Source organism: Sceloporus undulatus, chromosome 7 (assembly GCF_019175285.1).
Source record: "Sceloporus undulatus isolate JIND9_A2432 ecotype Alabama chromosome 7, SceUnd_v1.1, whole genome shotgun sequence".
In the NCBI taxonomy this organism is placed as follows: domain Eukaryota; kingdom Metazoa; phylum Chordata; class Lepidosauria; order Squamata; family Phrynosomatidae; genus Sceloporus; species Sceloporus undulatus.
The window spans coordinates 24,851,819-24,876,456 of NC_056528.1; the positions used below are offsets into that span (position 1 = coordinate 24,851,819).

Sequence of the window (24,638 nt, forward strand, 5' to 3'; positions counted from 1 at the left end):
CGACTTCTTGCATAAATAATAATTATTCTAATACTTATTTCTTACCCGCCTCTCCCCATGGACCAAGGCGGGGAACAATAACAATTAACCGACACACCACATCATCTAGCAGTGGAACCCTGCCAGTAGTTGGCAACATTGCCATCTTGGCCTGTTGTTAGACTTGGAAATTCATCTCCAGTTTCAAGAGGCACGGCTGGACCCTTCGAAAGAATAGAGAAAATTGGTTCCAGACCTTCGTCTTCCAAGGGTTTTTCTCCTGGAGGTGGTGGAAAGATTCCCCAATGGAGAGAATTTCCCAAGTACTTCTGATTTTAAGCAAACAACCGCAAGGAGGAGACTCGGGGCTTTTGCTCATTGGCTCCTTCCCCTCCTGGCCCACAGACGCTACCCAGCCACAATCCGGCAAAACATGTTTTCGTGGAGAGCGAAGAGGGGAAGCGCATAGGCCATGAGACTGGGATGGGTTTCTGAGAAACACCAGAAGCCTGGAATAGAACTGAGCTCCCAAAAAGTGAACATGAAAGAGGAGATTTGCCTCTGCAGTCAATTTCCAAAAGCAGAGAGAGAGAGATGAGGTTGGCTTCTGTGTCCCTGTATGATGTACTGGTCCTTGGATGCTGCCCTGTTTCCATAATTTTGTTAAGGTTGGGGTATATTCTGTTGTTGTTTGGTATCTTCAAGTTGTTTCCACCTTATGGTGACCCTATCATGAGGTTTTCTTGGCAAGATTGGTTGAGGTGGCTTGCCATTGCCTTCCCTTGAGGCTGAGAGTGTGTGACTTGCCCAAGGTCACCCAGTGGCCAAGCAGGAATTGAACCCTGGTCTCCAGAGTCATAGGCTCAAACTGCTATGCCACAGTGGCTCTAATTATATTAGGATATCCCCAAAAACCTAATATATGGAAATACCCAATAAAGCCACTATGGCATAGTGGTATGAGCATTAGATTACAACTTTCTGGCGATCAGAGTTCAACATGGAAACCCAGTGGGTGACAATGAGCAAGTTGCACACTCTCAGCCCTGGAAAAACCCATGTTAGGGTTGCTATAAGTCAAAAATGACTTGAAGGCACACAACAACAATAACAACCTGACATGAACCACCAGTTGCTTGTACACAAGAAGCTTTGGAGAAACTTTGTTGTGTGCCTTCAAGTCACTTCTGACTTATGGCAACCCCAAGGTGAACCTATCATGGGTTTTTCTGGGGCTGAGAGTGTGTGATTCCATGGTCGAATCCTGATCTCCAAAGCCGTCGTCCAACACTCAAACGTCTACACCACGCCGGGTCTGGAAACGTTACCCCTTGATTCAGTGGCTTTATCCTAGTAGGGGCTGAGAAGAGACTGCGGTTTGCAAGGTTGCAATTTTCCACTGAGCATCCTCGATTCGCCCTAGGCGAGCAGACAAATGGCAGACCAGATAGCTCTGTGCAGAAATACACGCGCGCACTCCCTTATCTCTGCCCCCAACATGCACCCATGCACGCCTGCTTATCTCCCTCCTTGCAACAGCAAACAAAAACAAACCGTTTCCTACAGGCCATCTTTCTTTCCAAAATGTCCCCTCCCGTCCTTATTAGCCTGCAGTTCCCACAGCATTCCTCACTGCAAAGCATCTTGGAGTACTTGGAAGACTCGCCTGTCGACTATGGATCAAGTCAGAACTAGGAGAGAACTTGTTACGAACAATGAATTATTTTAATTGATTCCCCTTTTCCCACAGAAACCAAAGAGATGACTCAAGTTGCAGCCGCACTGCAGAATTAATGCAGCTCAGCTCTGCTTTAACTGCCATGGCTCCTTCCTGTGGAGTCCTGGGATTTGTAGTTTGTTGTGGCACCAGAGCTCTCTGACAAAGAAAGCTTAATATCTTTTTATTGTTATAGTGTATGCCTCCATGTCATTTCCAACCCTGAAGCAAACCTATCATGGGGTTTTCTTGGCAAGATTTGTTCAGAGGAGGTTTGCCATTGCCTTCCCCCTGAGGCTGAGAGAATGTGACTTGCCTAAGGTCACCCAATAGGTTTCATGGATGTGCAAGGAATTGAACCCTTGTCTCCAGAGTCACAATCTGACGCTCAAACCACTACACCATGTTGGCTCTCACAATATCTCACCAAACTGCAAATCCTGGAATCCTATCACACTGAGCCATGGCAGTTAAAGCAGCATTGAACTGCATTAATTCTGCCATCTGCATTACCCATTACTTCCCCCCTCCATTCATCCTCATCTAACTTCAGCTGCTGCAAACTGAGTTTAAACTTCTAAAGTACTGTAGTTTGCCTTCCATTAGTTCAGGAGCGGGGAAAGGAGAAGAAGGAGCAGAATTTTTGCTCAGGCAAAAGCAAGCTGGAGTCTTCTTCCTCCTTGAATAACATTTGCTATCTTGACCACTTTTGCTTGGCCAGATGTTTCCTGCTTTTTTGTTTTGTGAAACACTGGAGGGGACAAACTCCATGAGGTGTGCATGATGTGTAGTTGCACCACACGGAGCCAGAGGTGGATCACTTGGGCCACGGCCCAGGAGCGCAAGCGGTTTACGTCTGTACCTTTGTCCCCAGGCTTCTGATTTCGAGAGGAGGCCGCAATGCTACAACCAACATAGTCTTAGGACACCGGAGAGATCAACTCCACCCCTTTGGCTTGTGGCCGAGCCAAGAGGCCAAAGGGGGCACCCGTGGCACACAACCCACAAAGCACATGATCCGGTGTGGGGGGGAAAACAGAACGTCCCGAGGAAAAGACCACACCTCTGGGACCAAGGAGTGGACATCAGAAACGCTTCGGCCTCTTCCAAAACCTCTCACTTTGTGTCCTTAGCTTGCCACAAGCCCACACCCATGCAAGTATGTTCCTGTACCTGTTGTATACAATCACAAACACACACATTCTCCAGTGTGCAAGCAGGCCAGAGAATGTGCCTTTGACTTCGCAGTGACCTTTGCCGAATTGCAACAGCAGGGAGGGAAAGGCGCTTGGATTAGAGGAACTGAAATGGTTGATGTTGTCGTCCTCAACTGGGCGGTTGGGATTTGCAAAACAGAACGCGACACAGCCTTGGAAATCAGCCAAAAAACCAAAATGGGTAGGAGGGGGAAGGAGAAACAGAATTGGACAGGATTGCACAGTTGCACACTTCTCGTTCCATACGCTCCTTGGAGTGTGAAGAAGCACAGTATTCCTATTTCCCCCAGAATTTTCATTTCCTTTACTAAAAGGCAGAATAAAGGATGTTTCCCAACAGATAGATTGCATGGATTTCTCCTGTGCAGAAAGGAGTCAGTCAGCCATGCAAAGAAACACCATCTTCTCATTTTCTTTCCCCAACTAAAGGGAACAGAGCAGTTTATCACAGGATGGAGATCGGGAGTTTATCCTGTGAATATTCCAGGGAAATTGCGTAATTACGCAAAATGATTTCACACGATGCTGCACAAAACCCACCATTAAAGTGGTCACAAAGAAGCATTAACGCGCATCTTTTTACTTTCAGGATTTCAGCGACAATGCATTTTCGATATCACCTTATTTGCGCAATGAGCTTGTGTATCTGTGTGCCATCTTGTCCCTTTGACTCAGGTGGCAAAATATCTCTGTCCTCTTCCTTCTCAGTCCAAGGCTGCCCCAGTTTCAGTTCCTTCCAGGCTGTTCCCAATCTCAGATGACAAGCCAACAGCTGTCAACCCTTGGGCACCCTCTCCCTTTTGGTCTTCAGGAGCAAGAGGGCAGGCAGTTTGCAAAACACTGAAGCATGGAGCCCATAAACAAGGCAAACATGTGGGTCTTCCATGTTTCCAGTTTTCTGTGGATGCACATAACCTTTTCTGCAATCGCTCCATAAAAGCCAGAGCTTTGATAAATTACACTTTGGGACTCTAACACCCACAATCCTCCCAGTCGGTGTGGGTAGTTTCAATGTCACCATTTTCCTACCTTCTGAGGATGCTTTAGAGATGTATATCCTGCATTGAACAGGGGGTTGGTGGCCTCTGGGGGACCCTTGCCACCTGTTAGCGGAGATGCCACACAGCTTGACCCCATTCTCCAAAAGCAAAAGTGCCAGCATGGCATAGTGGTTGAGTGTTGGAGACCGGGGTTCGATTCCCAGCTCAGCCATAAAACCCACTGTGTGACCTTGGGTAAGTCACATTCTCTCAGCCTCAGGGAAAGGCAGTGGCCAAACTTCTCTGTACAACTCTCGCCAAGAAAAACCCATGATAGCTTTGCCTCAGGGTCTCCATAAGCTGGAGATGACTTGAAGGCACGCAGTAACAACAACCATCTTTTAAACATCCTTTTGACCTGTGCATTTACTCTTATGCCCACTGCTCTCTCCACAGCTGGCTGGGGATTCTGGGAGCTGCACTCCAGAAAGCCATCTTTGTCTCCCCAGCTCTGGCTTTGTTGTTGCAAGAAGGGATTTCCACACACAAACACACACCTCTCCTTAGGAAACAGCCAACCAGCATTGCAAATTGAATGTATTCTTTGTGCCAGAGACTGAGAACTGGATCACGTCCCATCGCTTGTTCCATCGTTTTCCTAGAAACCATGGACAAAACCACCAAAGTTTGCGCTGGAGCCAAAAGCAAACTTTAGCATTAAGCTGTCAGGCTTCTTTCTCCTCCGCTGCAAACAATCTCTCCTCAGTTGTAACTCCAGTTCAAAACCTTTGGGGTGGATTAAGGATGAAAAGAGAAAGACCTGCACATCTGACAATATTGTTGTTATTCTTCTTGTTGTGTGCGTACAATCTAAAAAGCTATAAGATAAAAATAATATATCGTGATTAGACTAACTATCACATTAAAATACAACAACAACCCCATACAAACTATAAAACAGATAATGCACTAACAATCTAGATTAACAAACAATGCCAAACTCCAGTTTGAAATGTGGTTTTGCACTCTGAACTCAGTTTGCAGCTATCGGAACAAGCTGGGAACTAAGGGGGAAAGTGGAAGGAGGAGACTGACAAACCGAGACATTTTAAAAGTGGTCAAAACAGTGGATTAAATCGGGACTGTCCTTGCCAAATTGGGGCACTTCGAGGGTGTGGAAAAGGCGGGTCAGAAATGGTGTGTAACGAAAGGCAAACACAGTGGGCACCGTCACAAAAGGGGTGAGATGGAGCTCTAAGGCCACTGAAGCAACACTGGCTGAAATGATATTTATTTTGATTTATCGGTCCACTCCTCCTCTCATCGGGGATCACCCTTTCCAATGGGAACCCAGCCATGTCACGCTGTCCCTAGGCCACCATCCAGAGGCCAACGACAACAAACCGCAAATCAATACGCAGGGTACAGTTCCATTCCCAGAAAACCGAGCATCGCCTCCTGGATTTGTCCTGTGAAAATTGGCGCACGAAACCCCCGGGGCATGAAGTTCACACGAAGCCATGCCAGGAAGATCCAGGGCTTGGGCCAGAGATGAAGAAAGAAGGACAGAAAAAGGAGATGAAAGGAAAAAGAGAGGTCAAAGTAACTGACCCCCAAAGGCAGGGCAGTGATGTCCATCAGTCACATCATCGAGTGACAGGACTGGCATGCAGCAGGCGTCCAAAAATAGCTCTCGCGAGTCCAACATAGGGACATTAGTCAAAGAAACCAGTGAGGCTTTGGAAAGTTGAACCTGGGACACTGTCCAAGGAGACGTGGCTCACATGGTGTTCGGTCTCATGTGGGAATGGACAGAGAGAAGGCTCCCCAGGAAGACTTAGGAGGAGGTCTTTGGGATCTAAAATGAGATTTTAAACATCGGATTAACACACCGATCACAACAACACATTTAACAGTTCTACACTCTGTTGCTTATTAAGTGCTAGAAAGTCTTGGAAAGTTGAACAACTACAGTCCTGAACTCTGTTGATAATTAAGCGCTAGAAAGTCTGCTTTAATAGAATCTGAACATACAGTCAGTTTGCGGCTTTGACTTTTGCAGCTTTGATTATTCATACATTTTATTAATATGTTCTCTCTAGGAATTTCTAGGTCCTCCAGAGTGACTCTATGGTCAACATCTGCCAGAAGCTGCATTGGAGGACCTTGAGAGTCCTAGAGAGAACACTATTTTAGGCATTTGTAGGTCTTCCAGTGCAGTTCTTTGACCAATTTCTGGCAGATGTTGACCATGGATTTGCGCTGGAAAGCCTAGAAATTCCTAGAGAGAGCGTTTCTCTAGGCATTTTTAGGTCCTCCAGTGCAATTTTATGGTCAATTTCTGGCAGATGTTGACCACAGACTTGCGCTGCAAGACCTATATTCCTAGAGAGAATACTTTCCTAGGTGCTCCAGTGCAATTCTGTGGTCAATTTCTGGCAGATATTGACTATGGACTTGTGCCAAAGGACCTAGAGATTCCTAGAGAGAACACTTCTCTAGGTATTTCTAAGTCCTCCCGTGCAATTCTATGGTCAACCTCTGCCAGATGGTAGCCATAGAGTTGTGCTGCAGGACCTAGACTGAGACTCCTAGAAAGGTGTTCTCTTAGGTTAAAAAATTCCAGCGGTTATTTGTTTTTGTTTTTTCCATTTTCACTGGGATCTTGCACCCCTAACCACAGCAAATGTGTAGAGAAAAGACACGGCGTTGGTGTCTTCAAGCCATTTCTAATTTATGATGACCCTTTCATTGCATGATCTCAAGCTCATCCCTCATTCAACCTGAGCACCCTTGCAGGGTTGTCGTCACAGCAAAGCAGAGTCCCTTCTCTAATTCCCTAAAGTAGGCTTGGTTGCATGGGAAATTCCCAAATACATGCATTTTGCACTTCATTCTCCATAAAGGAGGGAGGTTGGTAGCGAGGCGAGCATGATAAAATTTCCCCCCCCCCCAAATTATCAAAATATGTTTTGCCATTTCCACCTTAAATCTCTTAAGTATGATATATATATATATATATATATATATATATATATATATATATATCCATATCCTGGTATGTTGCATGATTGGAAAACAGCACCCTCCAGAGGGAAAACCCAGATACTACCTCTTGAGAAATTGAAGAGCAGAAGGGAAAGAAAAGTATTTGGTTTACATTTGCTTTTGGATTATATATATATATATATAATCCATTGCTCAAACCACTGCACCATGCTGGCTCTCCAGGATTAAATGCACATCAGAAAAATATTAAAAAGCATCATATATACTCTATGATTCTATGATGCATTTTCTATGATGATACACACACACACACAGACACACACACAATGCTTTTTAATATAATTTTATGATGTGCATTTATTCCTGGAGAGCCAGCATGGTGCAATGGTTTGAGCAATGGACTAAAACCCTGGAGACCAGGGTTCGAATCCCTGCTTGGCCATAGAAATCTATTGGGTGACCTTAGTCAAGTCACACTCTCTCAGCCTTACAAAGGAAGGCAAAAGCAAACCCCTTTTGACAAAACCTTGCCAAGAAAACCCCATGATAGGGTCGCCTTGTAGGTCGTAAGTTGGAAATGACACGGAAGGCACACAGCAACAACAACGCCATTGTATAATGTGGAGGTTTTTAATTGTTTAAAACAAAAAATTGATTATTAATGATGGGCCATGCTTGTGCACATGCATTTTATTTTATGTTACGTTATTTCAGCTCTGCTTACGCCATAACAGTAACACATGTCGGTGTTTGGCACCGAAAAGGATGTTCGGGGAGGTGCGCAACTAGAAGAACAATCCTGTTACGTTTCATATGCACCATCGAGTATAATACGTATCAACTCTTTAGGGAAGGCTTCGTATTCTGAAACCATAAATTTTCATAGGGTTTTCTTAGCCAAGACTCAAGAGGCAGTTTTGCCAGACCTTTCCTCGAAATGGAGCCTCCAGCACCTAGTATTGGTTGGTGGTCTCCCATCCAAGTATTAGCCAAGGCTGACTCTGCTTAGCTTCCAAGATCAGAGGGGATGTGGTGCCTTTTTGGGTTATTTAGAGCAGCCCGGAATTACGTGGTTGAAATGACAAAAGCTTGGATCGAGGATGAAAGATTGATCGCAGGTTCTTTCAAAATTTATGAAGAAAGGGTCAATATTATCCCCTTTGTAATACCTGGAGGATCCCTTCATGTCTATCTGAGGCATCCTATTTACCTCAGTCATAGTTTGTATCTATTGGCTCCCCATTTGCCTCAGTCTCAGCTGATAATCCATTTTCTTCTACCATTTCTGGCACCATTGGAGGTTTTATTTACTTAGGAGGCATATGTATGGCATTTCCCTTCATCTACCTAAAACTTTTACCTCAGGAAATACTCTTAACTATTTCTGCCTCAGATGGTTATTAAGCTGACACTTGGTTTTAGTGATTTCCTACTTTACACCAATGTTTTTTACCTCAGAAATCACTTTTCAAGTTAGTTTCTTATGTGTACTTTTGTTCTATTCATGTTATAAATGGAGTGCTTTTTCTCCTTTCTTTTTTCTACAATTACCTCAGCAATTTACCTCAGGGACTAGTTACTCTCCAGCGTGGTCAATATCCGAGTAATCTCCTACAAATACCCGTTGCATTTACCTCAGAGATTACTCCCCTGACATGAACGCCTATATTTTATAAACTTCTGAACTTCTTTACTTTAAAGTTCAAACCAAACATTGGGTTTCTGGTAACTCGCACTCAGAACCCTAACTCCAAAACTCAAGTACAGTACTCCAAATCAGCAACTGGATTTTTTGGATCCCGGCGCTGCCACCAAATAGGATAGTCCTCTTTAATTAGCTAAAGGGATGTCATGGAGGAGATGGAACGAGCTTTGTTTTCTGCTGCTCTAGAGATGAAAACACAAATGAATTCAAATTTCAGGAAAAGAGATTCCACCTAAATATTGGGATGAACGTATCATAGAATCATAGAGTTGGAAGAGACCACAAGGGCATCCAGTCCAACCCCATTCTGCCATGCAGGAACTCTCAATCAAAGTACTCCCAACAGATAGTCATCCAGCCTCTGTTTAAAGACCTCCAAGGAGGGAGACTCCACTACAATCTCTGAGGAAGGAGTGTGTTCCATTGTCAAACAGCCCTTACTCTCAGGAGGTTCTTCCTAATGTTGAGGTGGAATCTCTTTTGCTGTAGCTTGCATCCATTGCTCCAGGTCCTAGTCTGGAGCAGCAGAAAACAAGCTTGCTCCCTCCTCAATATGACATCCCTTCAAATATTTAAACAGGGCTATCATATCACCTCTTAGCCTTCTCTTTTCCAGGCTAAGAGAAGAGCTCCCTGTTGTTCGTTAGGGCATGGTTTCCAGACCCCTCACCATTTTAGTTGCCCTCCTTTGGACACGCTCCAGTTTCTCCACATCCTTTTTAAATTGTGGTGCCCAGAACTGGACACAGAATAGAGTAGCACTATTACTTCCATTGATCTAGACACTATACTTTTATTGATGCAGCCTAAAATCGCATTGGCCTTGTTAGCTGCCGCATCACACTGTTGACTCATGTTCAGCTTATGATCTACTTGGACTCCTAGATCCCTTTCACACATAGTTTCATTCAGCCATGTGTCCCCCATCCTAGATCTGTGCATTTTTTTCCTGCCCTAAGTGCAGTACTGTACCTTACATTTCTCCCTGCTGAATTCCATTTTGTTAGCTTTGGCCCAGCTTTCTAGTCTATTCAGGTCATTCTGAATTTTGATCCTGTCCTCTGTGGTATTAGCTACTCTCCCTAATTTGGTGTCATCTGCAAGTTTGATAAGTATGCCCCCTATTTTGTCCTCCAAGTCAATGGATTCCCTTGGAAGGTGGTGGATCCTCATTCTTTAGAGATCTTTAAGCAGTGGTTGAGGTTTACTTTAGTCATGGATTCCTTCCAACTTAAGATGGAACGAGCTTATTTTCTGCTGCTCTAGAGATGAAAACACAAATGAATTCAGATTCCAGGAAAAGAGATTCCACCTAAACATTGGGAAGAACGTCTTGACTGTAAGAGTTGTCTGACATTAGAATGGATTCCCTTGGAAGGCAGTGGATTCTCATTCTTTAGAGATCTTTAAGCAGTGGTTGAGGGTTAGTTTTGTCATGGATTCCTTCCAGCACTTAAGAATAATCTTTGATTCCATTGACTTTTCATGACCCAAGAAACCAGCAAAGAGTAAAAGGCTGGGGGAGAGAAGATAAAACTGCACCCAGCTCAGTATGTCAGAGGTCCAAACAAAAACAGAGACTCAGGAATATATTATTGGAAAGATTATATGTAGTTTTGGTTTCCTCTCTTAAAAAAAAAAAGGTTTGAAGGATTTCCTTCCAAAAGTCCCTTCTTATAATACTGTAACTTGAGATCCAGGATTTGTTGGCAGACCAAGGCGAGGGGACATCAAATCAACTTTAAAAGTTTTTACCAGAAGCTGGAAATTCCCATCTGGAATCTCCCTCCGTCTGAGAAATGAGAAGGACGCAGTGTGTTTATGTTAGGGAAGACAATGTCACACAGAAAGAAGCTGCAAACTGAAAGAGACATTCACTTCCAAAGCAAATGAGCAATCCAAATTCCCCTCCAGGAGAGTTCTTTTAGGAAACAGTCACTGAAATTGGCTGTTGGTTGGAGGAGGATGGACAGAAGCTTCCAAGCTTTGATTTGGATCAAATCGTGTTTCGTATCGAACACACACGCACAATTGTGACCAACCTCTTCCCCAAGAACAAAACAGCTGAGACGCAACTTGTTACACAAGATATCAAGTGGAAACAGGGTTCTGCAGAAGTTTTATTTCCCTTTAAAAATATCCCCAAAACTCTATTGGTTTCCAATGTGTCCGACTGGGGTAGCTAACTGCTAAACTCTCCTTTCAAAACTTACCGAGACACAAATCTGAATTATTTGGCTGACTCAAAGGCTTCTTGTGACCCAACAGACAAATCCTGAACCCTGTTGAAAATAGGAATTTGGGGGCTGAGAAAATTGCACCCCTCTTCACCCCACCACCCCACATCTGAGTCCTAGAGATGGCTTGGGGTAATAGAAAAAAAAAGACTGTCAGCCTTAAAAATATATACATATATATTATATTTAACAGTGGTCCTTTCCCCAAAGATTCACAATTTCTTTAAAACATATACGTCTCTATCAATAATCCAATGAAGAAAAGAATCTCATAAAACAGTTGCACTTGGATGGGTCCCCAATTTTTGGGGATTTTCCTTGTTCCCCCAAAACATTCGAGTAGAGAGTCCAGTATAACCCATGTTTTGGGGTCTGCTCTGGAGCTGACAGTTGCCCACCCTTGCACTAGGAGCGCCAAAAATAATTTTTAACATTACGAAGATACACATAATTACTACGATTATTGCCGTTTTTCAAAGGGAAGTGTCCATGCTGGCACACTACGCAGTGGAGAGGAGTTCCATAGTCCTGAGAAAGAGATGCCCGTGGGGCAGGCCTGGCTCACAAAGTGGTAGGAAGGGTCCCCAAAGGTCAGTGGCACATCCGGGAGGTCATTTCCTTCTGTCAAAAAGAGAAGGCAGAGGGAAGGTGTTGACACAAATGCTTTTGTTTCCTCTCCCACCTTTTAACACTGAAAAAATCAAGTCAGCCTCCGTATTGCAGAAACCCAAAGTAATAAATTGAGCACAGGATCCAGCATTTAAAAACCCAATCCTTATATTTATGGAACCTACAATAAGCATACCTCAATTAGCAAAGCTTCTAATTAGGGCTGCTGCCACACTGCAGAATTAATGCAGTTTGACACCGCTTTAATTGTCATGGCTCCATGCAAGGAGATCCTGGGATCTGTAGTTGTCGTACCAGAGCGAGGCTAAATCTCTCACAAAAGTAAACATCCCAGGATTCCATAGCACGGAGCCATATCAGTTACAGCGGTGTCAAACTGCATTAATTATGCAGTGTAAGCGCAGCCTTAACAAAGGGTTTGTTAACTAAAGTATACTTGTTCGAGGTTCCCTGCATATGTGGGTTGTAGGAAAGCTATGCATGCCTTCCCAATTCCTTAATCTTGCCAAGAAAACTGCAAAATAGGGTTGCCATAAGTCGGAAAGGACTTGAAGGCACATAACAACAACAACAAATAAACCCATCTCCTAGAGCCATTTTGTAGAATACGTTCTTGGAATAGCAGGCTCTGCCTGCCAAGCCCAACTGCAGACTCACCAGTGGCTCCAATTCCTTGGTCTCTATGAGGTTGAACTCTTTGACAAAATAGTAGAAATGCTTGTAGCAAGTGTTCACATGAGCCTCTGAGCCCATTTGGGCGATGCGGTCGAAGTGGTGGATGTAGACATGGACGAAGACGCGGAACAGGCGGGAGAGGATCTTCTTCACCATCTGGAGGAAGTTCTTGGGAAAGGGAGTACCTGCGAGAAATATCAAAGAGGCTAAGACAAAAGGAAAGGAAAGGAGAGGGCAAGTGCTGAATGTCTACCAGCCCAGATTTGGCACAGACAGTTGGTGTCCATGGGCATTGGAGGTTTCCATAGGAAGCAGACAGCCGGTGTGGTGTAGTGGACTGAGCATTAGATGAGGACTCCAGAGACCAAGAATTGAATCCCAGCTCGGCTAGGGAAACCCCCTGGGTGACTGTGGGCAAGTCACACTCCCCCAGCCTCAGAGGAAGGCAAAAGCAAAACTCCTTTGAATAAATCTTTCCAAGGAAACCCTGTGCTAGGTTCTCCTTAGGGTTCCATAAGTCAGAAACGACTGGAAGGCACACACCAATAACAATGTCACCAACAAGAACTTAAACATCAGTTTTCAAGAGAAACTGGAGGCATCCATGGGTACTGGGTGAAATGTGGATGCTGATTTCCTATGTCCAAAATGCACAGAGGAACAGGGAACTTGCAGCCCCCATGTATCCCAATTCCTGTTTTGTCTCACTGAGTATACATTTTGCAAGCTTGCGCAAAATCCAATGCCTCCTCTTACACAAATAATTCACCTCCATTCATCTTACAGTGCAACTATCCAGGTAATACCCACTAAACATAGCACATCAGGTGGAAGTTGGAACAAAGTATAAGAAAGAGAACGATTCCTTCCCAGTACTTGGAAATTTCCCACACTACACTCCAAGGCTTTTGTCTTACTGCAATCAAAGGATGGGAAAAGTGCAACTAGCCATCTGCACGTTTCCTCCAGTCTCTTTTTTGCAGCCTTTCAAACTGAAGTCCACCTGAACCACTGCTGTAAAAAGGGGTCAGATTGGGAGAATCTTCTACTGTACCCTAAATTCTCTAAGTTTATGGAAAGAGTTGATTCACGGCTGAAATTGGAAACAGAAGTGTCATGGTGGCACTTCTGGGTTGCCTTTGTGCCTCCTATTTGGAGGCAAGGCAGAGAAACCTATTCTCTCCCCCAGAGGCTGCCCCATTCTCAGATCTACGAATTTCCCCCCATCCTGACTCACCGACATTTGTAGGAAAGAGGTCTTCGTTGTTGATCTGTACCTCAATCCAGTCCATGAGGAGATCCATATATTTGGGAGCGGAAAGGGCGGTTGGCTTACGGTGTTTCTCATCCTGCCACCGGTATTCATACTTCGGACCACCAGACATGACTGGACAGGACTGCTCCGTGCAACAGTCGCTGACCGTCCCGTAGATGAGGTTGATCCGGTTGAAAAAGTCCACCACATGAACCGCCACCCAGTCATTCAGCTCCTCATCGCGCGGCAGCTGCACCGCCAGCTTCAAATCCAACCCAGCGTTGAGTGATGCCTGGGCCTTTTTGTGGAGCTCGAAGCGTTGCGTCCCGGGTTCAAATTTCCGCTTCGGGCGGAACGTTCGGTCCTTGTTGAAAACCTGCTTTAATGGGTTAGACATTTCCTCGCCCTGCAATGTTTTCTGTTTTAAGTCCTTCGGTAGTTGGACTCCCAGAGAGGGACTAAATCTTCAGTAAGTTTTGCAGGTGATTCAGACGCTTTGCAAAATCTGAAATCAAGAGATACACAGTGAAATTTGGGGAACAGGAGGTCTAAATATGCAATATGCTCCAAGGCATTAGAAGATCTAGACAACAAGTTCAGGAGAGCAAAATACAGCATGCTTGGGATAATCGATCCCAGAATTACCAGGGATAAGTGAAAAACGTGGATAATAGGAAACTCTATATTTCCGTTGCAGAAAGCAGCAGATCTCAGATGGGGAGAAGATGCAAGAGCATTACTAAGAAATTGGCTCAGGGCTGGTGGCAACCACATCCGGCGAACACATTTCTGTTCTGGTAAGAAGGTGGAAATAACAGAGACGGAAAGAGAGAGAGACTGCTCAGCCGGCAGAGAAGATCTTGTTTCACAGCTCAAGGGAAACAACCCAGTGACCCAGTGAACAGAGCCAAGCTGCTAGTTCTGCTCTTTACAGGCTTGCAAATATTCACATAAATGTAGGAATGGTGGCCTCTGAAGGATCATTAGACCCAGCATCCCAACTCAAGCGAGGGACAGCCAAGTCCTTCTCCTCCAATCCAAAATGACAGCAATCTCCCCTGGCTGCTAGTCTTCGGAGGCAAAGTGCCTCTGTTCATGGAGGTTCGGTTTAATCACGGTGGTTGAGCTGGTATATAAATATAACAGCAGCTTATGACTCTGGAGACCAGGGTTTGAATCCTGGCTCGGCCATGTAAAACCACTGGGTGACCTTGGGTAAGTCATACTCTCTCAGCCTCAAAGGAAGGCCATGCCAAACCTCCTCTGAACAAATCTTGCCAAGAAAACCTTCGCCTTAGGGTTGCCATAAGTCAGAAACGTCTTGAAGAAATGGAACAAGGACTTGAACATAGATCTCTCCAATCCCACTAAAGCACTCTAACTACTCTAACTTTTCTGCTTTCATAGGATTGTTTAAAATAAAAAACCCTTTGCTGCTTTTCATCCAATGAGATTAGATGGCAGTGTACAATTTAAACCAGCAAAGTACCAGCAAGAGGCCAAGAGTGTGTGCCTTGCCCAAAGTCATCCAAGGGGTTTCCATAGCCAAACAGGGATTCAAACCCTGGTTTCCAGGAGTCCTCCTCAAACCACAATGGCTGAAAAACTAAAGAGTATTCAAATCTGGTCCCCAAAAAAGTCCTTTCTATCACCAAAATCAAAAGTCTCACCTGCATCTCTTTGCTCCTCAAGGAGAAATCCCCATCAACAGCTTTGCAGGAATTGGTTTCAAAGAGGCGGAAAGACCTACGGAGCAGAGAACGTAAGACAAAATATAGTACAATTCTAAGGAAATCTGCTTTAAGAAGAGCTGTGACAAAGGCAAGGAGCAGTTCCTTTTTTCTACCATCGCCAGCGTGCTTCTCGTTTCTTTCGGCCCCACCAGCCGCTTGGGTTAAAAAACCCACAATGAGTAATGAACTCCAGAGCACTTCCTTTTAGGGGAAGGGAAGCTGCCTCATATGAAAAGGCCGCTTCTGGGGAAATCTAACTGACATCAGAGCAGAGCCATCCTCGCTTATAGAAAGACCAAGAAGTCAACGGTGTGCAGAAAGAGCTAGTCAAGTGATGCCAGAACTGAATGAAGTTTCAAAGGCAAGGACAAACTGCAATGAGGGTTCCTCTTAAGCAAAAAGAAATGGGAAAAAATGTTGGATTTTGTAAAGGCGTCGTGTTTAAATGTTTATAGTACAAGAGCACATGTTTGTTATGTGATAAATACATAGGCTACTATGTTGTTTCTATGGAAAAATCATGTATTCAGTTCTTTTTAATTTGGGGGTGATTTTTTTTTTAAAGACAGGTCAGAATTAGTAGGTTTTTAATTTATTTTAGACAAAAGTTCATCGAAGAACGATACAGGAATATGAGAAACTTTCATACTCTATCTCTATCTCTCTCTATATATACTTTTATGATCAGTTAGCAACCCTGGCTAATATATATATATATATATACACACACACACACACAGTTAGGACTCCTCTCTCCTCCCCCCCAAAAGTTACAGTACTTTTTCAGGAGGGAAGGAGTGACTTTGCTTTATGGCCTGTTGCAAGGACCGGAAACCCAGAGGCTGCCATGCCTTGCAAAAGCAAAGCAAAGATCATTTCTTTAAGGGGGGGGGACAAAAAAGCATTTGCAAAAGGAAGCAGAGGAAGGGGATACACGTGGGTTGCTGGATTCCCACGTGCTTCTTATTCCTTACCTGTGTCTCTTGCAGGAAAAGCCCAAGAGGAGAGATTTGGAAGGTTCAAAACTTTTCCTCCCTGGGGGAAGCTTTTTGCATGAAGCCCCTCCCTTTCCGGGTCCTAATCCCACACACACACACACCCAAAAGCCTTCTTTCTTCCTCCTCCCTTCCTTCCACCAGGAATGCAACTTCTAGCCTCCTGTTACTTTTGCAAAGGTTAAAGTGATTGCACTGTAGAAATGGAAGGCAGTTTGGCTGGGCACCACTTGAACTTCTATGGCTCCATGCTATAAAAACCATGGCGTCTGTAGAGTTTGTTTCTGCACCAAGGCACTAAGAGACCTTTGCAAAACTACACATCCCTGGGTGGCTGAGAGAGGGGCACCTTTTTGCTTTGGGATGTGTAGTTTTGTAAAAAGGTGAGGCTTGGAGCCCTCCCTGAACGGACAGGTTGAGTTTCCCTTATCCAAAATTGTCCATCTTGGGTGGCTGAGATGGTGACGCCTTCGCTTTTGGACGGTTCAGTGTGCATAAACCAGGGTTTGTAGGTCAGGGTTCGAATCCCCACTCGGCCATGGAAACCCACCAGGTGAGACATCTTCTTCACCTTCAGTCAGAGTCCCAATGCTCAAACCACACTGGTTTCAACAGTGGAGAATATGATCCATGTGCTTCTGGCTTGTAACTTCAAACCAGCATTCCTGACCGTCGGCCATGCTGTCTAGGGCTGCTGGGAGTTGCAGTGCCAAACGAGCGCAAGAGCCTGAGAGGTTCTAGAATGTGGGGCCGGAATGCCCTCCGGCTTCCGATGTTCCGTCCGAAGATGTCACAAGATGGAACGAGGGAGGCCAGGCAAGCCATGGGTCTCCTCCTCTGGAGCCTGGCGCGGGTGCTGCTCCTGGCACCCATCCCTTCTTCCTGGTCCTGCCTGCAGTGCGAGCCCAATTTTGCCATCCGCTTCGCCTCCTATGCCCCACACTTGAGCCGCAAGTCCTGGGGGTTGGGGGATGTGCCGGCGGCCGGACGGAGGCTGAGAGGATGGGCCCAAGACACCCTCAAGGGCTTGAACCTCGGGGTGCCACCTGAGATCCGTGAGTAGCCCCCCTGCCAAAAAATAACACCCAATTTTGAAAGCCTTTTGCAACAGGACAGCTTAACTTGTGGGACTCACTGCCACAAGACTGGGAGGGTGCATCTACAGTATAGAAACAGTGCAGTTTCATATCACTTTAAACGCCACAGCTCCATCCTGGATCTGAGTGCATCTGCACTGTAGAAATTAACGCAATTTGATACCTCTTTAAGGGCCATAGCTCCATCCTAGGGAATCCTGAGATTTAGGTGCATCTGCACTGTAGAAATTAATGCAGTTTGACACCACTCTTACTTACCACGGCTCCATTTTACAGAATCCTGAGATTTGGGAAGAACACTCTTTGTGAAACTGCAAATCCCAGGATTCTTTAAGGAGACAGCTGCTGCACTTAAAGTGGTGTCCAACTGCTTTATTTCTACAGTGTAGATGCAACCAAATCCCAGGATCCCTGGCAAGTGTTCCTGAACTTGTAGATTCACTGCCTCAAGACACTCACAATTTCTGTATTTCTTAAATTGGCAGAGGGATTCCAACAGGGTACAGCCATCAGTCAATGAGAGCAAGTCCCCATTCAGTACTTTCTGGAGCAGGGAATGCAAGATTTGAGGTGGTTTAGTGTTTGATACTATCTCCCTTCCCTTCCTCCCCTCTGCATCTGCATTTTTCTTTGCCAGCTATGGAGGAACTCCAGAGGATAGCAACCAAGGTGTATGGAAAACTCGACACTTTGTTTAAAGGCAAGACATACAAGCCAGGTAAATATGCCTCTATATCCATTCATCCATTCATTAGGCAGTCTATCAATTTATCTATCCATCTACCTACCCATCTGTCAATCAATCAATTTATCTGTCCATCCATCCATCCATCAATTTATATGTCCATCCATCAATCAGTCTATCAATTTATCTATCCATCCAAATATCCATCTATGTGTCAGTCTGCCTTTCACTTTATCTGTCCATCCGTCCATCCGTCCGTCCATCTTTCAATTTATCTATCCATCTACCTGTCTTCCTATCAACCCATCCCTCCATCTATCCAACAGTCAGTCTCTTTTCTTTTATCTATCCATCTACCTACCTACCTAGCTACACATCCATCCATCAACTGATCTATCTATCTATCCATCCACCTATCTATCCATCTGCCCAATGTTTATACACAGAAATAAGCCTTGTTCATACCTCTTTCCTTCTCCTTCCTGGATCATTTTCCTCTTATATCTGTGCTGTTCCCCATGATTCACTGTCCAAGGGGTCTGTGTGCCCTAAAAGTAACCAGATTTAGCAAACTCAGTGTTCAAAATATCCTACTGTACATTCCCAGTTAGAAACACGGAGTAAATAAAACTGACCTGCGTGCTAATTCACTTTGCTGTTGTGTGCCTTCAAGTCGTGTATCCTCTAAATGTATACACTCAGAAGTTAACACAATTCCAAAAGGCTCACTTCCAAGTAAACGTACAAAGGATGTGGCCAATACAGCTTTTCTTTATGATTTATTTATTGTATTGATGCAAAAGTGTAGCATGCAATTTTGTCACTATTTTCATAATTTTGCATTTCTCTCTCTTTTCCCCCCGTTCTTTTTCCAAGGTGTTCTTCCTGAAATCCTGCGTTCCATTTTCGAGGAACAAATCAAAATGCTACGGAATGCCATCATTGAAAGTGAGACTTCCCTCCTTTGCTCTGAGATTGTTTCTTCAATTATATATCTATACGTTTGTTTGTGTGTGTGTGTGTTTGTGTTGGAGCAGCCTCATTCAGGGAGAGGCATTCCCATTTGCACTTGTGGGAAAGGAAGAATGCCTCTTTTAAGAACATCTGGTGGGAATACCTTTTTGAATGGTAGCTGGTGGAAATCCTCTTCTAATGCTTGCATGTGTGAAAGAAGGGGAATGGCTCTTCTAAGACAGTGCCTGCTAGGAATGCCTCCTCTCACACAGCAGTGGGTGGGAATGCTTCTTCTAAGATGGGCAACTGGTTTGAGAATCCCCCTTCAAATGGCAATGGGTGAGAGTGCCTCTTCTAACAAAGAATGCCATACTGTTTGCATGCATGCATGAAAGAAAGGAGATGCTTTTGTTAAAACAATACCTGTTTGGATTGGAATGCTATTACAGTAGTGAGTAAGAATGCTTTTCTAAGACAGGCAGCCAATTTGAGAATGCCTCTTCTGAAAAAGCAGCCGCAAGCGAGAATGACTTTTCTAACGTTTGTACAAAAAAGGGGGATGCTGCTTCCAAGACACTCCCTACAATAAGACTCTCCTAAATTAGAAAGGTCTTCCCTAAAACAGCTGTTGGCAAGATGCTTCTTCTAAGACTGCCACTGTTTTGAATGATGTTTGAAATGGCAGCTAGTAAGAATGCCTCTTCCAGACAGATTGACTGACTGCTTTACTGCAGCCCTGATGTTAATAGGCTTTTTGGGAAAACTTCAGAATTGAATGAGATGCCCAACCATCTACGCTGAATCTGTCCAAACTTCTTTTCTTTTCTTTTTCCCTATCTTTTTACTTAGGCAGAGTGAAGTGTGAACGCCATTGTGGTAAGTGAGGCAGGAAGGGGGAGAAAGCCAGACTCAGAAGCTTTCAGATGGAAAGTTGGGTTGGCTGTACATTTCCTTTGCTTCAGGCTGATAAACTCTTACCCAAAGTCTCCAGTTTCTTCATAATTCAGATAGAAATGATGTGAAATTTTGATTTGTAAACAGTTCAAACGTGAGAGAGACTGATAAAACCATGTATATAGCACTGTGAATCCATCCATGCGGGTGCTGGGATGAGGTTTTGAGGGTTGCCATTTATTTGATTCAGAAATGTGCCTTATCTTATGTAGCATAAAGGTACAACACGATCCTCTCTATGCTGCAAATAACCTGCACATTTGTGAGCTATCCTGTGTCCCATATTGGAAAATGATGAGACATTAGATCAATCCATCAATCGATCGATCGATCAATAGATAGATAGACAGACAGACAGACAGACAGACAGACATAGTGTGTCTCTAGAAATTACCCACCCCTTCTGCCTCCCTTCCACTAATTTTCTTCCTTTTTCAACTTTGTTTGCAGGAATAAACCAGTACGATGCAATCTCTTGTGAGACCTGCAACAAGACCAAACCCACTTGTTTTGGATATAACTGCGAGTAAGGATCATTTATGCTTCTCTTTCGGAAGGAGGCATGTGGAATTGGGGGATTTAGAGGCAACTACGATATTGAGGCACTTGAGGAGTTGTACATACCTATATTCTCTAGCCAAGAAAAGCTGTACTTGTAGGACTTCCATGGTTTGGATGCCTTAAAATGTTGTTGAATGAAGGTCTATCCTATTATCTCCTACAAACATAGGTCCAAAACACACTGCAGACATAATCCAGTTTGAGACCTAGCATTGAGTTAGGATAGTTAAAGCGGTCTCAAACTAGATTATTTCTGCAGTGTGTTATGGACCATTTTTACAGGAGGGGTGGCATACTCTTCTATAAACCTTTGCAGTTACATGTGAATTATTACAGTGCGTTTATAATGTTAATTATTTTATAACTAGTTATAACTACCTTATTGCACTGTACACCTGTTAACAAGGGCAGGACAGTTTGCTACAGAAGTAAGTGTTGCTCCACCAGAATGCAACCTGATTGCAAACTGCATTACAGTTACCATACTCAGGGTGTTTTTCTATTTGTATGCGGTAAGTAGGAGGCTCTACTTCAGAAAACACTTCCTTGAAGCCTGATAGGTTGCTATTAAAAATAAATAAAACTCCCGTTTCAATTCCCCACCAGGTCCTCCGAAGGTTGGGAAGCCGCGCTGAAGGGCATCTACAAATACTTGTAAGTTTCCAGCGGTGGGTGGAATGCCTTTTAAATGGTGCTTCTTGTGAAAAGTACCTGGATATCATTCAATAGAATAGCAAGTAGGCTATAGGTGTGGGGCGGATTCTGGAATTTGCAATCCATGAGTCATCCAGTGATATCTTGTTTAATTTTTAACTGTTATGTATTTATTGAAGTGCTGTGTGTTATTCTGTATTGTTTTTAAATTAGGTTGTGATCCCGCCTCGATCCACCTGGGAGAGGCGGGAAAATACAAATAATAATAATAATTTGGAGGCTTTGGAGAAATAAATAAATAAATAAATAAATAAATAAATAATTATTATTATTTATTTATTTATTTATTTCTCCAAAGCCTTCCCCTTCCAACCTACATTTGATAAATGTTAGGACTCTAGAAATACACTGTGCCAAGTCTGAATTGGGGAGGATGGATTTCCAAAACAATCTGGGGATCTCTGGTTGTTCTTTAAGTCATAGAATTGAAAGGGAGTCCAAGGATTCATAGCTCAACCGCTGACATGCAGGGACACAGCATCCCTGAGACGAAGACATATAACTTCGGTTTCAAAACAAAATCTCAAAGGAAGGGCAGTATGCTACCTTCTGGGGTTTGTTGTTAAAAGCCATGAAGTCTGCTTGGACCTATGGCAACCTTATGACTAAGAAACCTCCAAGAGATTCTGTTAGCAAAAACATTCCTCAGGTCTTGTAAACTCAGGGCAGCCATGCATGGGAGTCAATCCATCATTCATGTGGCTTCCCTCTTTTCCTCCTGCCTTCCACTTTTCCCAGCATTACTGTCATTTTCAATGAGTCAGTTGCATCTCATGATACGCCCAAATTATGATAGCCTTGGTTTAACAACCTTGGCTTCTAGTGAGAAGCCACTTTGATCCTGGATCTATTTATTTGCCTTTTTAGCCCTCCAACTCTTTTCAGCACTACGTTTCTAATGCATTGATTCTTTCCCTGTCTGCTGTCTTCACTGCCCAGCTTTCACAACCATACAAAGAAATCAGAAATATTATAGCATAGATAGCAGTTATATTACATAATGGGAATATTACATTATCTTATTGCCAAAACTGCTATATTATATATATATTATATATAATATAATTTTATAATCTTGTGAGGCCAACAAAATTTCTAATCTATGTGCTCTATTCCCCCCTCCCTCTCTCTTTCAGAAGCGGCTTGAGCTCGTAAGTTGAAACCCTTCTGCATCTTTGAGTAAATTAAGTTGTGAACAACACTAGTTCTTAATTTACAGTGTGGGAATTTTGTCATTGGACTCCAAACCCCAGCACTCTTCACCATTGGCTATGTTGGCTAAGGATTGCTGGGAGTTAACAGCCCATGTGCATCACAAGGGCTGCATGATTCCTTTCCCTGGTTTAAAGCTTTCCCCAACATGGCTTTGGTTGGTGATATTGACAGAACGCTGTCCAGGTGAAGGTGGCGTTTTGTAAAACATTTGCTCCCTCGCTCATTAAGAAACCTGTCAGATGTTTTGGACTTTTAACTCTCAGAAAGCTCAGCCACCATGGCCAATGGTATGATGATGATAATCATCATCATACAAAACATCTGGAGCAAGGTGGGAGTCCTACATCAGACCCATCAGCCCCTACCAGAACATTGGGGGTTGCAGTTTAGAAACACCTGGAGAGTATGGGTCAAACACCCCACCATTATTCCAACAAGTGCTTAAGGCTTTTTGTCAACCTCCAGATGCTTTCAGAAGAAAAGAACAAGATCATCTATGCGCATTAGATGAATTCGTTGTTATGTGTTCTGACCTATGGCAATCCTCTCGGAGGGTTTTTTTGACCAGATTTATTCCAAGGAGGTTTGACATGGGCTTCTTTTGAAGCTGAGAGCATGTCACTTGCCCAAAGTCACCCCATAGGTTTTCAGGGCTAGGCAAGGATTCGAAACCTAGTTCCTCAAAATCCTAGTCCAATACTCAAACCATGCCTCCATGACTGTGTGTCTTCAGGTTGATTCTGACACCCGGTGACCCTATCCTAGTTTGCTTGGCCAGATTTAGTCCATGCATATTAGCCATGGCTTTCCTCTGAGGGAATGTGACTTACCTAAGGTCACCCAGTGGGTTTCCATAGCCAAGCTGGGATTTGGATACAGGTCCCCTATTTCTGTACTCGAGCCACTACTACACCATACTGCCTCTTCTAGGGATTTCTGGGCAAGATTTATTCAGAGGTTTGTCACTGGCTTCCTCTTAGGCTGGGAGAGTGACTCAACCAGGGTTACCCAGGAGGTTCCAAGGGGCAAGTGGGGAATCAAACCCTCTTCTGCGATGGATCCACCTCGCCTCACCCAAGTGAACCCTCAGCTGCTGCAGTATATAATAGTCTGGTCCTGAGGGCAAATCTTTTAAAAACTCGTTTGTTGTTTCCACAGGGAGCCACAAAAGTGGGCAGTAGGATTAAAGCAGCTCCCTGGATTTAGGTATGCACCCATTTCCTTGACAGCTATTGGGGAAAACTGAGGGTTGCCCAAGAGTGATGCTTCAGGATTCAAATGACTCCATTAATATATGTGTGTGTGTGTGTGTGTGTGTGTATTCCATCTCACATATTGTTTAAGTCAATCTCAAATTAACTGCTTTTCCACCTCAATTTAACTTCCTTCTCTCCCCTCACCTCCATTTGTATCTTTCAGCCACTGCACATCCACAAGGTAAAACCCAAGAGCAAGAATGGAATGATGGGGGTTATTTGGTTCAGAAGTCTCCATTGAGTGGGGAATATTGGACAAAAACCATGAATATTCATACCTGAATATTGGAGTACCACTTTGGTTGGGTTGGGTTTGGTTTTAAAAGGGTATTTTTCAAGAGAGGTAATGAAGGATGCAACCTTAAACAATACCTTGCCACAAGGTGGAGTGGCTTTTGGCTAATTTTAAAAGACTTCATTTTTTTAAAGGAAAAGCATACAGGCAGAGTATTTTTGGGAATTTTTGGATATACATAATAAGATATCTTGGCGATGGGACCCAGTTATGTGCCCTATATCCCTTATAACATAGCCGGAAAGTAATTTTAAACGTAATATTTGTACCATTCTTGTGTGTGGAACAAAGTTTGTGTCCCCTGAGTCATCAGAAAGTGAAGGTGTCACTGTCTCAGCCACCCAGGTGGACCATTTTGAGTATTTTGAGTATTTCATATTTCAGAATCCTGGATGAAGTGAGACTCAACCTGTTCATCCAGAGAGAGCCCCAATCCCCAACAGTTACATGATTCCCATCCCTATTGTAAGCAAAGAGGAAACCTGGGTTGTCTAGTCCTGTGAACATCATACTTACCTGGATAGATGGAACATTTAAGGTTAGAGGCAGCCTATGTCTCACTCATGCTGGTTGAGGATGATAGGATTTGTAGTCCAATCGAGGTGACCAGGATGGGGAAAGCTAGCTTGTTTGTGATGTACGCGGTTCTAAGCACAATGTTTCTCAATTCTTCCCTTCACTTTTAAAAATCTGACTCTTCCTTCCTTCCTCTTTCTTTCACCAGCCCGGATAATCTGAATTTTACAAGTAAGTTTCCAACATTAAAATTAAGAGC

At 43.9% G+C, this 24,638-nt stretch overlaps 3 protein-coding genes across 6 annotated transcripts in view; 1 reads left to right on the plus strand and 2 right to left on the minus strand.

Annotated features, from left to right (window-relative positions):
• The window catches only part of MKNK2 (MAPK interacting serine/threonine kinase 2), a 32,917-nt gene extending 32,689 nt beyond the window's left edge, over positions 1 to 228 (minus strand). For all 3 annotated transcript variants that reach the window (XM_042479946.1, XM_042479944.1, XM_042479945.1), the window contains exon 1: positions 46 to 228. The gene's annotated coding sequence lies outside the window, so the exon portion shown is untranslated. The remainder of the gene's footprint in view (positions 1 to 45) is intronic.
• Positions 229 to 10,707: 10,479 nt separating this feature from the next.
• On the minus strand, positions 10,708 to 16,212 carry MOB3A (MOB kinase activator 3A). Of its 2 annotated transcripts, XM_042479991.1 has the most exons (5): positions 16,112 to 16,212; positions 15,075 to 15,150; positions 13,387 to 13,909; positions 12,132 to 12,334; positions 10,708 to 11,465 (listed from the first exon to the last, which is right to left on the minus strand). In XM_042479991.1, the coding sequence occupies exons 3-5, from the start codon at positions 13,799 to 13,801 to the stop codon at positions 11,436 to 11,438; spliced, it is 648 nt and encodes a 215-aa protein (XP_042335925.1). In that variant the 5' UTR covers positions 13,802 to 13,909; positions 15,075 to 15,150; positions 16,112 to 16,212; the 3' UTR covers positions 10,708 to 11,435. The 2 variants fall into 2 exon arrangements, with proteins under 2 accessions (XP_042335925.1, XP_042335926.1); XM_042479992.1 differs by lacking the exons at positions 15,075 to 15,150; positions 16,112 to 16,212 and adding an exon at positions 14,050 to 14,389.
• Positions 16,213 to 16,707: 495 nt separating this feature from the next.
• The window catches only part of IZUMO4 (IZUMO family member 4), a 9,432-nt gene continuing 1,501 nt past the window's right edge, over positions 16,708 to 24,638 (plus strand). Inside the window, exons 1-10 of the mRNA XM_042479979.1 lie at positions 16,708 to 17,187; positions 17,867 to 17,947; positions 18,791 to 18,862; positions 19,718 to 19,744; positions 20,273 to 20,348; positions 20,990 to 21,037; positions 22,234 to 22,248; positions 23,471 to 23,518; positions 23,732 to 23,749; positions 24,588 to 24,610. Of these exons, the coding sequence (XP_042335913.1) occupies positions 16,875 to 17,187; positions 17,867 to 17,947; positions 18,791 to 18,862; positions 19,718 to 19,744; positions 20,273 to 20,348; positions 20,990 to 21,037; positions 22,234 to 22,248; positions 23,471 to 23,518; positions 23,732 to 23,749; positions 24,588 to 24,610 (721 nt within the window). The 5' untranslated portion in view covers positions 16,708 to 16,874. The remainder of the gene's footprint in view (positions 17,188 to 17,866; positions 17,948 to 18,790; positions 18,863 to 19,717; positions 19,745 to 20,272; positions 20,349 to 20,989; positions 21,038 to 22,233; positions 22,249 to 23,470; positions 23,519 to 23,731; positions 23,750 to 24,587; positions 24,611 to 24,638) is intronic.